Below are 18,268 nucleotides of genomic sequence, written 5' to 3' on the forward strand. Positions count from 1 at the left end.
ACTAGAATTGAATTGGATAGGCTAGATTGAAAATGTATGACTTGACTGCCACCTAGTGGGCTATTGACCACAACACAGTATGGATGTGAGTCACTGCGTCAGATTGTGACAGCAGAGAGACAGACTCACCCTGCCAGTAGACCAGGTCAGGGTGAGACACCACCCAGGCCTTGAGCACACGCCTGAACTTCCTGTGGCCCTGTGGCGAGGACAGCAGCTCGTCATACTGGTGGCAGCGAGGGATGTCCACCTCAATCTGGAAGGAAAACACACACACATACATTAGAAGTGTGTGAACCAATGCATGTGATAGAAATCTGTTCAATATGAAATTATAAAACTGCCAAAAATAATAACATTTGCCCATCAACTGATAACCAGTCCATAACGAGAAGAGGAGGTACCTGTCTGTCAGTGGGTATAGGGGTATCCTTATCAATGCTGTCATATTTGGCTTGAATGTCCCCCTGGAGAGAAAAATAAATTCTAATCAACCTAAATAACTTCAGTATTAAATGAAAAATCAGCAGTAAATCAAGTTCATCATCTCTATGGTTATCAGCTTTATTTATCTCTACAAACAAAACAATGTATTTCTCTCTATGGTTACCAGCTTTATTTATCTCTACAAACAAAACAATGTATTTCTCTCTATGGTTACCAGCTTTATTTATCTCTACAAACAAAACAATGTATTTCTCTCTATGGTTACCAGCTTTATTTATCTCTACAAACAAAACAATGTATTTCTCTCTATGGTTACCAGCTTTATTTATCTCTACAAACAAAACAATGTATTTCTCTCTATGGTTACCAGCTTTATTTATCTCTACAAACAAAACAATGTATTTCTCTCTATGGTTATCAGCTGTATTTATCTCTACAAACAAAACAATGTATTTCTCTCTATGGTTACCAGCTTTATTTATCTCTACAAACAAAACAATGTATTCCTCTCTATGGTTATCAGCTGTATTTATCTCTACAAACAAAACAACGTATTCCTCTCTATGGTTATCAGTTTGTCCTACCTCGACTCCCAGGAGAGCAGCCCAGGCCAGTCCACGTATGAGAGGAGGAATGTCCACCCTCGCCTCCTTCCACACCAGGTTCTTCTTGTATGGGTATGCCTGTGGGACAAACAGCACAACCAGATCATTTTCTTATCATAAGATTAGATTCTATTGTAATTAAAACCTTCATTTATCCAGATAAAGTCGTTGAGAAAAAAACTCTATTTTACTCATCTGGTTGATATAACACATAGCTCCACTTTAATTCAACACTCGATACAATCAAGATAGACACCAAGGCCTGGACACACCAAGGCCTGGACGCACCAAGGCCTGGACGCACCAAGGCCTGGACGCACCAAGGCCTGGACGCACCAAGGCCTGGACGCACCAAGGCCTGGACGCACCAAGGCCTGGACGCACCAAGGCCTGGACGCACCAAGGCCTGGACACACCAAGGCCTGGACACACCAATAGAAGACTAATAATCACCAGACAGGAACACAAAGATGAGTAAAAGAGTGTGAGCTCAGGACACGGTCAATGTGACTTTGGGTACTCCTCATCTTTCTATTCCTGGAATCATTGGGAACTGGGGGATCTTAAACTGCGGAGGCAGAGTGATTGCATTTGTACTGGGTTGTGAGAGAATGGTGTGTGTGTGTGTGTGTGTGTGTGTGTGTGTGTGTGTGTGTGTTAGAGCTCAGACCTTGAGGAGCCTGTCGAAGAGGATGATGCGGATGAGTTGGTACTCTGTGTCCCTCTCCCTGATGATGAGTGGCAGCATGACGGTGCAAGACAGCTCATTGCTGCTGTTGGACTGGGACAGACTAGACTGTCTGGAGAGACAGAGACAGAGAGACACAGACACAGCGAGAGAGAGAGAGACACAGAGGACAGACACAGAGAGAGCAAGAGAGAGACACAAAGAGATACAAGGGAACAAAAAAGCAAGAAGGGAACATTATCCATCTTCATCAGTCATTGAAAACAACAAGCCATAAAATGAAAAATAGAGAAGGGATGTGAGAGCTGAGGACAGATAGACTAAGTCAATACGTGACAAACGAGTATTAAAAGATAAGGGGATTCTTACTCATCTTCCAATAAAGGGTAATATGCCTCTCCTGCCACATCTTTCAGTCTCTGAAAGAGAGAAGGCAGATTTTAATTCTCAACACAAATGTTCTGGTTTATTTCAGATTCAACCATGTGGAGAAAATAAACTGTTGTGTGGTGTTGGTAGTACACTGGTCATTACAGACCTAGTAGAGACCTGTCGTGTGGTGTTGGTAGAACACTGGTCATTACAGACCTAGTAGAGACCTGTCGTGTGGTGTTGGTAGAACACTGGTCATTACAGACCTAGTAGAGGCCTGTCGTGTGGTGTTGGTAGAACACTGGTCATTACATACCTAGTAGAGACCTGTCGTGTGGTGTTGGTAGAACACTGGTCATTACAGACCTAGTAGAGACCTGTCGTGTGGTGTTGGTAGTACACTGGTCATTACAGACCTAGTAGAGACCTGTCGTGTGGTGTTGGTAGAACACTGGTCATTACAGACCAAGTAGAGGCCTGTCGTGTGGTGTTGGTAGTACACTGGTCATTACAGACCAAGTAGAGACCTGTCGTGTGGTGTTGGTAGAACACTGGTCATTACAGACCTAGTAGAGACCTGTCGTGTGGTGTTGGTAGTACACTGGTCATTACAGACCTAGTAGAGACCAATGCACTACTACAATGTCTTGCTCCTGTTATTGTACAGTAATGTTAAATCTATTAGTCACAGTGGTGTCCTCACGTTCTTCAGCTGGCACAGTGACAGTGTGACGGTGGTGTCATCCAGGAGGAAGCTCCTGTCCCTGCCTTGGCCAAACGACTCCCCGTCCTCCAGCAGGAAACTAACACAGAGATTGAATTCAACATTTATTCATTCGGATGAGAAACTATAGAATAGCACGGATCTACTTATAAATAATATAGTTAACTATATTTTAGTTTTTTTTAAATTGTAACCTTTATTTAACTAGGCAAGTCAGTTAAGAACAAATTCTTATTTTACAATGACGGACTACACCGGACAAACCCAAACGATGCTGGGCCAATTGTGCGCCGCCCTATGGGACTCCCAATCACAGCCGGTTGTGATACAGCCTGGATTCGAACCAGGGTGTCTGTAGTAACGTCTCTAGCACAGATGCAGTGCCTTAGACTATTGTGCCACTCGGGAGAACTAATTCAGATGTAAACATTATTCTAACTTTGTGCTTTGAGGGGAAAGGCATGATGTATATAACTACATCATCTGAGACAGTAGAAAGACATGCTGTATATAACTACATAATCTGAAACAGAACAGTAGAAAGACAAGCTGTATATAACTACATTATCTACGACAGAAAGACATGCTGTATATAACTACATAATCTGAAACAGAACAGTAGAAAGACATGCTGTATATAACTACATTATCTGAAACAGAACAGTAGAAAGACATGCTGTGTATAACTACATTATCTGAAACAGTCCACTAGGTAGAAAGGGTGTGTTGTACAGTACTTGGGCAGGGTGCAGACGGGAGGCTTGGACTGGATGATCTCCTTGTTGGTCAGTTCCTTCTCCAGGTCTCCTCCCGCCAAACACCACAGGTGGTACACCTCGTCTATGGCCCTCTCCCCCAGGTACTCCTCATCATCATCTGGGGCATGATTGACAGATTGATTTAACTGTCTAACACATTCAAATCAGTCCCATTTCAATTAATGTCATTTAATGCAGGATAGTCCAATCGATAACAATTGCCACTGTTTTCCAGGGATTCCTGGGTTCCATTAAATCCCACACTAAGCATCAAGGATGATACACTGTGGTCCTCGACATGGTAGAATGTGGTCGTCTGAGATGTATCCTTTATCCATAGAGCCAGGTCTACGATGGTAAACAACAATTTATAATGTATGTGCGTCCGTAAGTGTGTGCGTGTGTGTGTGTGTGTGTCCATGCGTGTGTGTGCCCATGTCAGGGCATGCATGTGTGCACTCTGACCTTTGCAGAGCTGGCTGATGTCCTCTGGTAGTTCCAGGTGGGCACAGCGCAGGGAGGAGGAGAACAGCCCGACGGGCTGCTGGAACGGGGCGTAGAGACACGACACGCCCTCAAACACTGGGTCAACCAGCAGCTCTGCAGGGGTGGGTCTGGATGGAAGCACAGAGTGAAATGTCAAACTTTTTGAACATGCATCAAAAACATAGACGCACTTCATCAAAGGTTCAGATTTCACGAAAAAAATGTTATGGGAAGTGTTCTCAAATGTTCTCTCTAAACGTACCATGTTCTCATTTGGGCAGGTTTTTGATCACTTTCCCTGTTATTACCCCGTTATTACCCTGTTTTTACCCTGCACATAGCTCAGCTGCATGACAAAAGTACGTGGAGAAGGCATTGAGAATGAGCCTCCCAACAGGAAATGATAGCCAACACAACAGAGTCCAATCCACATGATATAAAACATCTCTGGTCGAGTTACCTTCTGGAGGGCAGGAAGGTCAGGCATTTCCTTAATAATGTTAGGACGTTCTCAGGCAGCTCCTGTAACAGAACGTTGACAATCACATTAGTTATGCTACAATCCAGACCCACAGCCCCAATCTCCCTCTGCTTTTATGGCTTTTCAGCATCCTAAAGAAATAAAATAGCCTGAGAAATGTTAAAAGCCTTTTTACAAGGGAAACACTTTGGCAAATGGAGGGCATATGAATTTCATTAGCACACATATACACGCAAACAGATGCGCGCACAAACACACACAGCTAGCGGTTACAAGTTACAGGGCATTGTTTAGGTATTTGATGAATTGTAGTAATTTACAATCACATTTGCCTCTGGATCAACAAAACAGTAAAATAAGGAGTAGTCTTATCTACAACATCATAAAGCATGACTTTACCACACATTAGGCAATCTACACATTAGGCAAACTAGGAATTCTAGGACAATCAACCTTTCTTAGAGTGGTTTTAGCGGGCCAGTGTAATAAATAGTGACTTGTGATTGATTTCAAACTCACCCTAATCGCATCCAGGCATCCGTGCTCCTCTGCAAGGACTGTGACTATGTCGTCAATGCAACCTGAGAACAACAAACACAGACCACCATGCCATAAACAATGAACAACCCCATCATAACCAGTCTGTGGCTCACCAGGCTGACGGACATGGCAACACGTTCACTTACCCAAGGTGATGATGAATTTCAATCTCTCGCTTATTTCAATGTTCTGCAGTAGTCTTCTACCCTGTGAATAAAAGGTTGACAGTACATGACAGAATGACTTCCTCCTAACCACAATATCACACTTTACTTGAACCCTCAGTTCAATGGCTATATAACACTGTCATAACATCTGTCAATGACAGTCCTGACTTTTGATTGACAGCTCAATCAACCAATCAATCATTAGGTCAAGACATGGGGGTGTAAGAGAGCTTACTGCACACAGCTCAAAGAGCAGGACTCCCAGGGACCACACGTCTGTCTTGGGCCCCGAGGGAAGAGGGTTCTCCCCCTGGGAGGGGTCACGAGGGTGGACTGAGCCCTGGGCGATGACCTCTGGAGCCAGATAGGATGGGTACCTGTGGACAGAGATAGTCAGAGAGAGGGTCAAAGGTCAATTGAATACCCTGCAAGGCATAGAAAACTTGAGAGCATTGAGGTTGTCTTGAATTAAATTGAATGAAACCTGTTTGCAACAGATAACATTTGACAATGAACAGACTTTGATGATTAATCTACCTAAATATTCCAGGTACTTCCTGTTTCGTTGAAGTCATTGTTTAAATTATGCATGTACAGTACATTGCTTCATATCAAGGAATCTCCGTAAACACTAGACAGATAAAGCTTATTTCAACCAGATGTTTTACTTGGAGACTAGATAACACAGGACATCAAAGGCAGCAGCGAACACACACAATCATTCCCCCATTCAACAACAGGCTATTACCCACAAAGACTTTCTAAAACGTGAGGGCCTTTGGGTTTTGGATAAGACTTCAGATATCTATTACAGTACTTGAAACAATGGATTACTTTAATATCCAAAACCTAGATATCATAATGGCTGGTCATGGGTCACATCAACACCACTATCCCAGAAACTCTAGACCCACTCCAATTTGCATACCGCACCAACAGATCCACAGATGATGCAATCTCTATTGCACTCCACACTGCCCTTTCCCGCCTGGACAAAAGGAACACCTATGTGAGAATGCTATTCATTGACTACAGCTCAGCGTTCAACACCATAGTGCCCTCAAAGCTCATCACTAAGCTAAGGACCCTGGGACTAAATACCTCCCTCTGCAACTGGATCCTGGACTTCCTGACGGGCAGCCCCCGGGTGGTAAGGGTACGTAACAACACATCTGCCACACTGATCCTCAACACGGGGGCCCCTCAGCAGTGCTCTGTACTCCCTGTTCACTCATGACTGCATGGCCAGGCACGACTCCAACACCATCATTAAGTTTGCTGATGACACAACAGTGGTTGGCCTGACCACTGACAGCGATGAGAGACTATAGGGAGGAGGTCAGAGATCTGACCGTGTGGTGCCAGGACAACAACCTCTCCCTCAACGCAATCAAGACAAAGGAGATGATTGTGGACTACAAGAAAAGGAGGACCGAGCATGGCCCCGTTATCATCGACGGGGCTGCAGTGGAGCAGGTTGAGAGCTTCAAGTTCCTTGGCGTCCACATCACCAACAAACTAACATGGTCCAAGCACACAAAGACAATCGTGAAGAGGGCACGACAAAACCTATTTCCCCACAGGAAACTGAAAAGATTTGGCATGGGCCCCCAGATCCTCAAAAGGTTTTACAGCTGCACCATCGAGAGCATCCTGACAGGTTGCATCACTGCCTGGTATGGCAACTGCTCGGCCTCCGACCGCAAGGCACTACAGAGGGTAGTGTGTACGTCCCAGTACATCACCGGGGCCAAGCTTCCTGTCATCCAGGACCTCTATACCAGGCAGGGTCAGAGGAAGGCCCTAAAAATTGTCAGACTCCAGCCACCCAAGTCATAGACTGTTCTCTCTGCTACCGCACGGCAGGTGGTACCAGAGCGCCAAGTCTAGGTCCAAGAGGCTTCTAAACAGCTTCTACCCCCAAGCCATGAGACTCCTGAAAAGCTAATCAAATGGCTACCCATACTATATGCATTGCCTGCCCCCCCCCCCCCCCCACTACTCTGTTATTATCAATGCATAGCCACTTTAATAACGCCCAGCACATTGCCACATTGTACCGGTACCCCCTGTATATAGCTCCACTATTGTTATTTGCTGCTGCTCTTGAAGTATTTGTTATTCTTAGCTCTTAGTTTTTTTAGGGATTTCCTTAAAACTGCATTGTTGGTTAAGGGATTGTAAGTAAGCATTTCACTGTACAACACCTGTTGTATTCGGCGCAAGTGACAAAATGTGATTTGATAGACAATAGACTGACTATTACACATACATGTCACAGTAATGCATTCTATTTCACTAACAGCAATGAAATACTGTGTTGTGTTCACAGAGGGACCTATGACTCCATTATCAGAAGATGCACAGTTCTACAAGTTCCAGACATTCAAGGTTAAAATCTTCCATTATCAGAAGATCCACAGTACTACAAGTTCCAGACGTTCAAGGTTAAAATCTTCCATTATCAGAAGATCCACAGTACTACAAGTTCCAGACGTTCAAGGTTAAAATCTTCCATTATCACATCATTTATCATAGTTCTCTCTATATGACAGTGGAACATGTATTGCTTTTAACCCTTATAGATTAATTGGTAGAGCATGACGCTTGCAGGCCAGGGTTATGGGTTCAATTCCCACGGGGCAGCAATGTATGCACTCACTCCTGTATGTTGCTCTAAGAGCGTCTGCTAAATGACTAGAATGTAAAATAATTGTGTTTTCAATGCCTAATCTAATGTCAGTCACAATGTAAATAGCTTTTCACATCTATCGACACATTCGTTGTACATGGGAGGTTAGATGTGAACAGGACTTACCCAATAGGAAAGTCCACATCCGCCCCGTGGTCTGTCATGTAATAGAGCCCAAACTTAGCCAGCTTCACCTTGCCCTACAAAGAAACAAATGTTGCATATGACAATGTTCACTGTATTGATGGCCTTATGATAAATCAATAATGCATCAATAACGTGATGACAATTAGCCTGTTTAAACGAGAGCACAGGTTTAACCAGGCTAGATGACAATGGCAAACGGCGTTAAAAGCCTTTCCATTAGACCCCAACTGATAGGGAAGGGAGGTAACCTACCTTGCCATCCATGAGGACATTCTGTGCATTGAGGGCTCTGTGAACCATCCCATGCTTGTTCATAAACTCTAGTCCCTCCAAGGCCTCATAGGCTATCTGGAGAACCCTCTCTGGGCTGTAACAGACAGACAAGGCCTGAGAAATATTATATACACATTATAAAACTTGGGCGTAGCTTTAGGACCTGTGGTGTTTGGCTTGAAAAAGGGTTATGTAGGTTACTCAGAGCGTCTTTGTTTTCCAGCCAACAAAGCTACAACAGGTCATTGTATGTACTAAATATGTAGTCATTTTCACCCTGCCGGGCCTGTAGAGTTGAGGAGTTCATTCGGTAAGTGTTTTAGATGGAAGAGGTTTGTGTTATTATCGGTGTCAACCAGTAGATGGCAAGGGTAGTGCATAGCCTAGTCCTGATGTAATGAAGCTATTCTTCTTTGTTCAGCTAAACCATGGTCATTCTACTGACAGAGATATAGAACTTAGTCCTCCTAACATTCAATAACATAGCACAATGATAATATACTATATCTATATATAGTCTTCATATTGTGTAAATATTGTACTATATAGATATAGTGCCTTCGGGTATTATACTATTTCTTATTGTTGTTGCCTTGTCGAGAAGGAACCTGCAAGTAAGCATTTCGATGGACAGTGCATAATAACAAATAATTTGTAGACTGCAAATTGACCGCAAGTATCCTAAACAGATATAATATTTGTCTAAAACAGCCATTTCAAACCTTGCTTGCAGTTGTATACGATCACATATACAGTATCTCTCTATAACGTGTGGGAATACTCCGGAACAGATTCCAAAATTAAAATCACTTGGAGCTGATTTGCTGGTGTTTTTACAGTCTTTTATGTCCAACAATAAAAATACTAAATAAAATAACACTTCCTTTTTATATAAGAAAACTTAGGGGCCTAAATAAAATAACAGCTGGGCCAAATTCAGCCCGCCAGTTGGTCAGCCCAGTGCAACTAATAAAAAACTTAATCTTACCTGACAGTTTGAACCTGTTTCTGGAAATCATTTAGACTGCTTTCGTAGTGTTCCGTTACAACAACAAGTCGTTCTGGAAGAAGGAAGAAGAAAAGGTGTGAAATGGTAGATCAATATGACATTGGTCAACCCTGGCATTTTATTGATTTATATGTTTAATATGTGATTTCAAAACATCTGTTTTATGGTCTGCTGCTTGTTCTCCATTTTTTCCCCCAGCAAGGCTGTCATTTTGTTGTTTTTCCGATGAAGGAGTGTGCCTTTAAGTTAAAGGTTTAGCCACAACATGATTGGTTAAACATAGCCAAGAAGAATCTTCTAAATGAAACGCTAGCGCCATGTGTTGTGATAACCCACATATGCAACTACAAAGCTTTAAAGCTGTACGCAGTCCTTTATAACTTCCCATCCACCCAGCCCACACAATAAATGGAAAAACAAAATGTTATCTACAAAATCTGACAACAAAAGGTTCAGCGGTCAGGACCTTAAAACATGGTTTTGACTAAATGGAATACAGCTCATGTCAGAATTGACTTTTCTTAGCAGGTTAGGAGAACTTTCGCAGCAGTTTGGAGAATTAGGTAATGGTTAGGAAAAGGGTTAGGGTTAGCTAAAATGCACCAAAAAAGATATACTTTAGACAGCAATTTGACATAAGCTTCTAGCCGTGACTATAAAACATCTGGGCATATAAAAGGAGGAAACAAAGCAGGCTAATGTAAGCTTTTAACTACTCAGGACGTCCATAATGACAGTACTGTGTATACTTTGGCCAAAAATCATTAATGTGTCCAATAAAATCTGCATAATGTGGATTTGGGATGATTTCTGTTTTTTGTTGAGACTTTTAATAAAACACATTCTTGTGGTAATACGCGTAGCAAACAAAAGCCAAACAAGTTAGATTGTGCAGTTGGAGTTTGCCAAACACATTCCGTTATTTTACAGTGACTCGGATGAAACAGAAAACACTACTAAAAAACAGAGGACATTGTTGAAAGCTGAGAGAGCCTCTTGAGGAGGTATAACCTGTGAGGAAGTTACTCAACTGTAAATGACAAACTGGGGTACAAGTCAACGTGTAAACTTCTGGGTATGACCGCAATGAAGTCAATATGAACAGCCTCTTTTCACACAACAATACACAAGATTATTAGGTGTTTTTCCAAATAGAAAGGGAAGGTCAAGGCTCTGTTGGAATACGCTGAATGCACACTGTTCCCTCTTCCTTCTGAATGCACACCGCAAGTCAGCATTTCACTGTTAGTCTACACCTGTTGTTTACGAAGCATATGATGAATAACATTTTATATTAATAGGACACCAGTCATATACAGTAGTAGATGCCAGAGGGAAAGGGATAGGATTTAAAAGCTTCTGTCGGTCTGTCACGTCAGTACCAATCTCCCCTAGTCCTCTTTAGTTTCACTCTCCATCCCACTCTCCCAATACTAGGATATTTCTGGTAGTGGAGTGTTGTAACAATACCAGTATTGCGATACTAGGATACCCGATTTTCCATGTATTCTTCCCATCTTCACAATCACTGAAAGCCAGATACAGTCGAATAGAGGAAAACAAGGATTCCACTACAAAGTCACTCAAGATGGCCCCGACAGTGATGGTCGCCTCGCTTCGAGTCCTTAGGAAACTATGCAGTATTTAGTTTATGTATTATTTCTTACATTGTTACCCCAGGAAGGCAGTCATCAATGACCTCTTATTACATACAGCCGGGAAGAACTATTGGATATAAAAGCGACGTCAACTTACCAACATTACGACCAGGAATACGACTTTCCCGAAGCGGATCCTCTGTTTGGACCACCACCCAGGACAATGGATCTAATCCCAAAAGCCGATCCAAAACAACGGCGCCGCAGAAGGGACAGACGGAGCAGCCTCCTGGTCAGGCTCCGTAGACGTGCACATCGCCCACAGCTCCCGAGTATACTACTCGCCAATATCCAGTCTCTTAACAACAAGATAGACGAAATTCGAGCAAGGGTTGCCTTCCAGAGAGACATCAGAGATTGTAACATTCTCTGTTTCACGGAAACATCGCAACGAGCCGACAGAGATAAACACCTCTCTGGGAAGAGGAAGGGGTATGCTTCACGATTAACAACTCATGGTGTAATCATAACAACATACAGGAACTCAAGTCCTTCTGCTCACCCGACCTAGAATTACTTACAATCAAATGCCGGACACATTACCTCCCAAGAGAATTCTCGTCAGTTATCGTCACAACTGTGTACATTCCTCAAGCAGACACCAAGACAGCTCTCAAGGAACTTCACTGTTTACTCTATGTAAACTGGAAACCATATATCCTGAGTAGGGTTGCACATTTTGGGGAATATTCAGAAGTGGAAACTTTGTGGGAATTAACGGAAATATATGCAAATTAATATTAATATCATTTAAATGTAGATTTTTTTTGCATTGGATATATTTACCATATCATATAGAGACAGAAACATAAACCTTTTACCTTATCATAAGTAGACATAATTGCAAATGATTAAATTCTTCCAAAATAAATTCGTAAACAATTTAGTTTCGAATTGAACTTTAATTAAATGAGTTGACTCTTCACATGGGACGATTTCACTGAACAACAAAAGGGAATATTGAATGATCCCCAATGATCCATCGCATCTCCCAAAAACGTTTTCAACATACAACTGTAAAACGATACTCTAGAAACTAAAGCTTTGGTTGTCTTCATCTCAGGCTTCCATGTATTCTCCCTGGACTTCCTCAATGTCCACCTCTTGAACATCAGACTGAGGCCTCATCTTCACTGTCACTTTCCAACCTTGATGAGGATGGCTCGTTGTCAGGCTCAAAAAGCCTCAAATCTGCCCGGATGGCCACCAATTTTTCAACCTGGTCAGCCTGTATTGGTCAGCCTGTTGCGTGCTTTGGTGTGTGTGTGTGGGTGTTCCCAAACAAGGACCAGCTGCGCTCTGAGGCGGCTGATGTTGGTGGGATTTGGAGGATGATGGAGGCAACAGAGGAAAGAGCCTCAGAACCACAAAGTCCCCTCCACCAGGTGGTTGACGAGATATGTTGACAAGACTGCCATAATGCATCTTTATCCCAAAGCCCTTGCTTGGAAGTGTACTTAATCAGACTGCCAAGAACCTTGCCCTCATCCAGGCCAAGGTGGCGAGACATGGTAGTGATGACTCCATAGGCTTTGTTGATCTCTGCACCAGACAGGATGCTCTTGCCAGCATACTTGGGGTCCAACATGTACGCTGCTGCATGTAAGGGCACCAGGCAGAAGTCTTCACGCTTTTTGATGTATTTCAGAACTGCAGTTTCCTCTGCTTGGAGCAACAGTGAAGTGGGCAGGGCAGTACACATTTCTTCTCTTACATCTGCAAGCATCAGAAAGGATGGCACTGTCTTCCTCAATCCGTGCAATGGCTACTGCTATAGGTTTCAGGAGTTTCAGGCTGCTTACCACTCTCTCCCAAAACACATCATCCAGGAGGATCCTCTTGATGGGGCTGTCCATATCAGCAGACTGTGATATGGCCATTTCTTGGAGAGACTCCTTCCACTCCAGGAGACTGTCAAACATGATGACAACACCACTCCAACGGGTGTTGCTGGGCAGCTTCAATGTGGTACTGTTGTTCTTCTCACTTTGCTTGGTGAGGTAGATTGCTGCTATAACTTGATGACCCTACACATACCTAACTATTTCCTTGGCTCTCTTGTAGAGTGTATCCATTGTTTTCAGTGCCATGATGTCCTTGAGGAGCAGATTCAATGCATGAGCAGCACAGCCAATTGGTGTGATGTGAGGGTAGGACTCCTCCACTTTAGACCAAGCAGCCTTCATGTCCGCAGCATTGTCTGTCACCAGTGCAAATACCTTCTGTGGTCCAAGGTCATTGAGGACTGCCTTCAGCTAATCGGTGTGTCTGTTGTCCCTTGTGTCTGTGCTCTTGTAGAGTACAGGTTGAGGGGTGGAGATGTAGTTAATTATTCCTTGCCCACGAACATTCGACCACCCATCAGAGATGATTGCAATACAGTCCACTTTCTCTACAATTTGCTTGACCTTCACTTGAGCTCTGTTAAACTCTGCATCCAGCAAATGAGTAGATAAAGCATGTCTGGTTGGAGAGGTGTATGCTGGGCGAAGAACATTCAGAAATCTCTTCCAATACACATTGCCTGTAAGCATCCGAGGTGAAGAAGTTGCATACACAGCTCGAGCAAGACATTCATCAGCATTTCACTGACTATGTTCCTCCATTGAGTAAAAAAAAAAAACATCTGATTCCTTGAGGACCATGAGCTGTTACTATCAGTAAGGTGTCTGATTCATCATTTCCACCTCAAATAGAAGTAGAGGGACTTTTATCAGAGGTTGCTTGTTGTGTGCGCTGAGGGAACTTTAAGCCCTTGGCCAGATGATTCTGCATCTTTGTTTCATTCTTCACATACGATTTGGCACAGTATTTGCAAATGTACACAGCTTTTATGGAAACAGGTGAATTAACACTCAGTTAGGAGGCTCAACAAGATAAAACCCACATGGTAGCAAAAACTATCTACCAGAAATTGTTAACAAGTTAGAAATGATTTAAACACACTTTGCTGTAGGCTACTATTTACTAGTTAACAAAAAGTCATGTTTGTCATATAAATATATTCACCCACCCAGTATCGTAATCAAAACTTACCAGAAAGCATGTAGTCCTAGACAGTGTAGTAGTGTGGGTTCAATAGCATCACATTAGTGTGCAAGATCTTGAGAATCAGCTGTACATGTGATGGAAGAATGCACTGTGCATGCAGAGGGTTGCAATTCCATTGAATTGGGGATAGTTGAACCAAAATATGCCACAAGACCTAGAATTGGCTTATGTGTATCCCACAAAAAAGGTTCACTGTTATAAGCTAACTTTTTTGATGATTTAAGGAAAATTCCCCAAATTCCCGGGCTCAACTTCCCTTGGAAAATGTCCAGAAAAATTCTGGAAATTTCACAGAAAGTTTCAGACCCTTTGCAACCCTAATCCTGAGGCTGCATTTATTGTAGCTTGTGATTTTAAACAAATCAAATTTGAGATCAAGGCTACCTAAATTCTATCAGAATATTGATTGCACTATGTGCAGGGGTACAACACTCACTGCTACTCTAACTTCAGCGATGCATACAAAGCCCTCATCCGCCCTCCCTTCCTTCGGCAAATCCGACCACGACGCCATCTTTCACCTACCATTGTATAGGCAGAAACTCAAACAGGATGTACCAGTGACTAGAACCATTCAACGCAGGTCTGACCAATCGGAATCCACGCTTCAGGATTGTTTTGATCACGCGGACTGGGATATGTTCCAGTCAGCCTCAGAAAACAACATCGATCTATATGCTGACTCGGTGAGTGAGTTTATAAGGAAGTGCATTGGAGATGTTGTACCCACTGTGACTATTAAAACCTACCCTAACCGGAAACCGTGGATGGCGGCATTGTCGCAAAACTGAATTTGCGAACCACCGCGAACCACCGCCATGGAAAGAGGTCTGGGAAAATGGCTGAATATAAACAGTGTAGTTATTCCCTCTGCAAGGAAATCAAACAAGCGAAATGCTGGTACAGGGACAAAGTGGAGTTGCAATTCAACGGCTCAGACACAAGAAACATTTGGCAGGGTCTACAGGAAATCACAGACTACAAAAAGAAAACCAGCCACGATACGGACACCGACGTCAAGCTTCCAGAGAAACTAAACACCTTCTTTGCCCGCTTTGAGGATAATATAGTGCCACCATCACGGCCCGCTAACAAGGACTGCGCCCCCCACCCCCCTCCTTTTCCGTGGCTGACGTGAGTAAAACATTTAAACGTGTTAACCCTCGCAAGGCTGCTGGCCCAGACGGCATTCCAAACCGCGTCCTCAGAGCATGCGCAGACCAGCTGGCTGGTGTGTTTACAGACATATTCAATCAATCCTTATCCCAGTCTGCTGTCCCCACATGCTTCAAGAGGGCCACCATTGTTCCTGTACCCAAGAAGGCAAAGATAACTGAACTAAATGACTACTGCCCTGTAGCACTCACTTCTGTCATCATGAAGTGCTTTGAGAGACTAGTCAAGGATCATATCACCTCCATCTTACCGGCCACACTAGACCCACTTCAGTTTGCATACCGCCCCAACAGGTCCACAGACGATGCAATCGCCATCACACTGCCCTATCCCATCTGGACAAGAGGAATACCTATGTAAGAATGCTGTTCATTGACTACAGCACAGCATTCAACACCATAGTACCCTCCAAGCTCATCATCAAGCCCGAGGCCCTGGGTCTCAACCCTGCCCTGTGCAATTGGGTCCTTGACTTTCTGACGTATGGTAAAAGGTAGGAAACAACATCTCCACTTCACTGACCCTCAACATTGGGGCCCCACAAGGGGGCGTGCTCAGCCCCTCCCTGTACTCCCTCTTCACTCACAACTGCGTGGCCATGCACTCCTCCAACTCAATCATCAAGTTTGCAGACGACACAACAGTAGTGGGCTTGAATACCAACAATGACTAGACAGCCTACAGGGAGGAGGTGAGGGCACTCGGAGTGTGGTGTCAGGAAAACAACCTCTCACTCAACGTCAACAAAACAAAGGAGATGATCGTGGACTTAAGGAAACAGCAGAGGGAGCACCCCCCTATCCACAAGTTCCTGGGCGTACACGTCACAGACAAACTGAAATGGTCCACCCACACAAGACAGTTTGGTGAAGAAGGATCAACAGCGCCTCTTCAACCTCAGGAGGCTGAAGAAGTTTGGCTTGTCACCCAAAACACTAACAAACTTTTACAGATGCACAATTGAGAGCATCCTGTCGGCCTGTATCACAGCCTGGTACAGCAACTGCACCGCCCTCAACCGCAAGGCTCTCCAGAGGGTAGTGCGGTCTGCACAATGCATCACCAGGGGCACACTACCTGCCCTCCATGACACCTACAGCACCCAATGTCACTGGAAGGTCAAAAAGATCATCAAGGACAACAACCACCCATGCCACTGCCTGTTCACACCGCTACCATCCAGAAGGCGAGGTCAGTACAGGTGCATCAAAGCTGGGACAGAGAGACTGAAAAACAGCTTCTATCTCAAGGCCATCAGACTGCTAAACAGCAATCACCAACTCAAGAGGCTGCTGCCTACACTGAGACCCAATCACTGGCCACTTTAATAAATGGATCACTAGTCACTTTAAACAATGCCACTTTAATAATGTTTACATATCTTACATTACTCATATCATATGTATATACTGTATTTTATACCATCTATTGCACCTTGCCTTTGCCGCTTGGCCATCGCTCATCCATATATTTATATGTACATGTTCTCATTCACCCCTTTAGATGTGTGTATTAGGTAGTTGTTGGGGAATTGATTGATTACTTGTTAGATATTACTGCACGGTCGGAACTAGAAGTACAAGCATTTCGCAACACTCGCATTAACATCTACACTCGCATTAAAATTTGATTTGATCTTTCACCATTCCAGTTAGGCCTATTTAAGTGCTATATCAGTGCTTTACCATTAATGTATTCTGTGCATTCAGATCCCTTTTACTCCAAGGAAGGTAGGTTGAAGGAGTGATGTATTTTCACCGTATCAAGAATAGGACCCAAAATACCCATTGACAAACAGACAGAGATGCGTAGTCCTACCATGCTTCCCTCTGGAGATGTCTACGTACTGGCAGAGCCTTGGGTGGGTAATGGTCTTGAGCAGCTGGAAGCGGCCTAGGATCTTAATGGAGTTGGGGGTGAGGGGGAGGCCGTTGCTCCCGCACACATCGTGGGGGAGAGCCGAGGCAAAGAAGGTGAAGGCCCCTAGCTGGGCGTCTCTCAGTGGCCTCATGACTGCTCACTGCTCGTGTCCACTTCAGACACAGTTGACAGCTCCACCAACCCACACACCCTATGGAAAACATAGAGACAGAGGCAGGGAAACAAATTAACAGTTTGGTTCATGTTAACAAACACTCATTTTAATTTGAAACTATATCTAAACACAGCAGGCGCAATGTAGCTAAGATACAAGTTATATCACAGCTTTTAAACACAGAAATAATTTCAGATATAACACAAAAGAATGGTGACCACACACTTTCATATCCACTTCATTTACTTTGTCATCTTGTACAAGCATTACCTAATAGTGTATTTAGGGAGGCATGTAACCGGTTTGTAAACAGTAAAAGTGGATACAGGCAGCTAACTAAATCGAAAGCTAGCGACAGTGCTGCAGTTCGCTTGTACAATAAGGGATGCAGTATGCAAAACTTTGAATTAATAAAACTGAAACGACTTTTGAATGAACACTTACGTTTAGTGAACGTCTGTCCTCATATCCCAAAAATTCTGACCGTATATTTTATTTGTATTTTATTTTGCCGAATCTTCTCTTTCACGGGATGCTGTGAGCAGCTGAGAGATAACGTGACCGATTACGTCAATTTTCAGCGACGAAGCTCAGCTGTCAAAATGATTTGTAAACATTGCAACCTTGCTTCCCAATACACCGGTGTTAGTAGCTTTTGGTTAGATGTATCTATTGCTTAGTGTTTATATTGACAAACCAAAGGATATAACAGGTATATTACTTTATCTGCATGTCTTTATTTTCTATGCCTGATCAAATCTCATAAACAATGTTTCTACAAAAATAACCAAACATTCGTAGTACGATTCTTGCTATGTTTTTATTTTGTATTGGCTCGAAATGTAATTTACTAATTGCTTCTGAATGTCAAATAATGTATACATTTACTGGTTACGCAGGCAAAAGCAAATTATCCCCAAAAATCCTCATGGTATAAACTGTGCAACTGCGGCGCATTT

General features: G+C 43.3%; 1 protein-coding gene across 1 annotated transcript in view; it reads right to left on the bottom strand.

Annotated features, from left to right (window-relative positions):
- Window positions 1-17,914, bottom strand: part of LOC115191721 (TBC domain-containing protein kinase-like protein) — a 68,173-nt gene extending 50,259 nt beyond the window's left edge. The window contains exons 1-17 of the mRNA XM_029749577.1: window positions 17,754-17,914; window positions 17,093-17,345; window positions 9,369-9,441; window positions 8,360-8,474; window positions 8,087-8,160; window positions 5,504-5,645; window positions 5,248-5,308; window positions 5,081-5,142; window positions 4,541-4,602; window positions 4,060-4,208; window positions 3,574-3,712; window positions 2,816-2,915; window positions 2,110-2,159; window positions 1,723-1,852; window positions 1,032-1,130; window positions 405-467; window positions 130-256 (exon numbers count right to left, since the gene is read on the bottom strand). Of these exons, the coding sequence (XP_029605437.1) occupies window positions 130-256; window positions 405-467; window positions 1,032-1,130; window positions 1,723-1,852; window positions 2,110-2,159; window positions 2,816-2,915; window positions 3,574-3,712; window positions 4,060-4,208; window positions 4,541-4,602; window positions 5,081-5,142; window positions 5,248-5,308; window positions 5,504-5,645; window positions 8,087-8,160; window positions 8,360-8,474; window positions 9,369-9,441; window positions 17,093-17,285 (1,639 nt within the window). The 5' untranslated portion in view covers window positions 17,286-17,345; window positions 17,754-17,914. The remainder of the gene's footprint in view (window positions 1-129; window positions 257-404; window positions 468-1,031; window positions 1,131-1,722; window positions 1,853-2,109; window positions 2,160-2,815; window positions 2,916-3,573; window positions 3,713-4,059; window positions 4,209-4,540; window positions 4,603-5,080; window positions 5,143-5,247; window positions 5,309-5,503; window positions 5,646-8,086; window positions 8,161-8,359; window positions 8,475-9,368; window positions 9,442-17,092; window positions 17,346-17,753) is intronic.
- Between the last annotated feature and the right edge of the window lie 354 nt (window positions 17,915-18,268).

The sequence above is a fragment of the Salmo trutta genome, chromosome 4 (genome assembly GCF_901001165.1).
Source record: "Salmo trutta chromosome 4, fSalTru1.1, whole genome shotgun sequence".
Classification (NCBI taxonomy): domain Eukaryota; kingdom Metazoa; phylum Chordata; class Actinopteri; order Salmoniformes; family Salmonidae; genus Salmo; species Salmo trutta.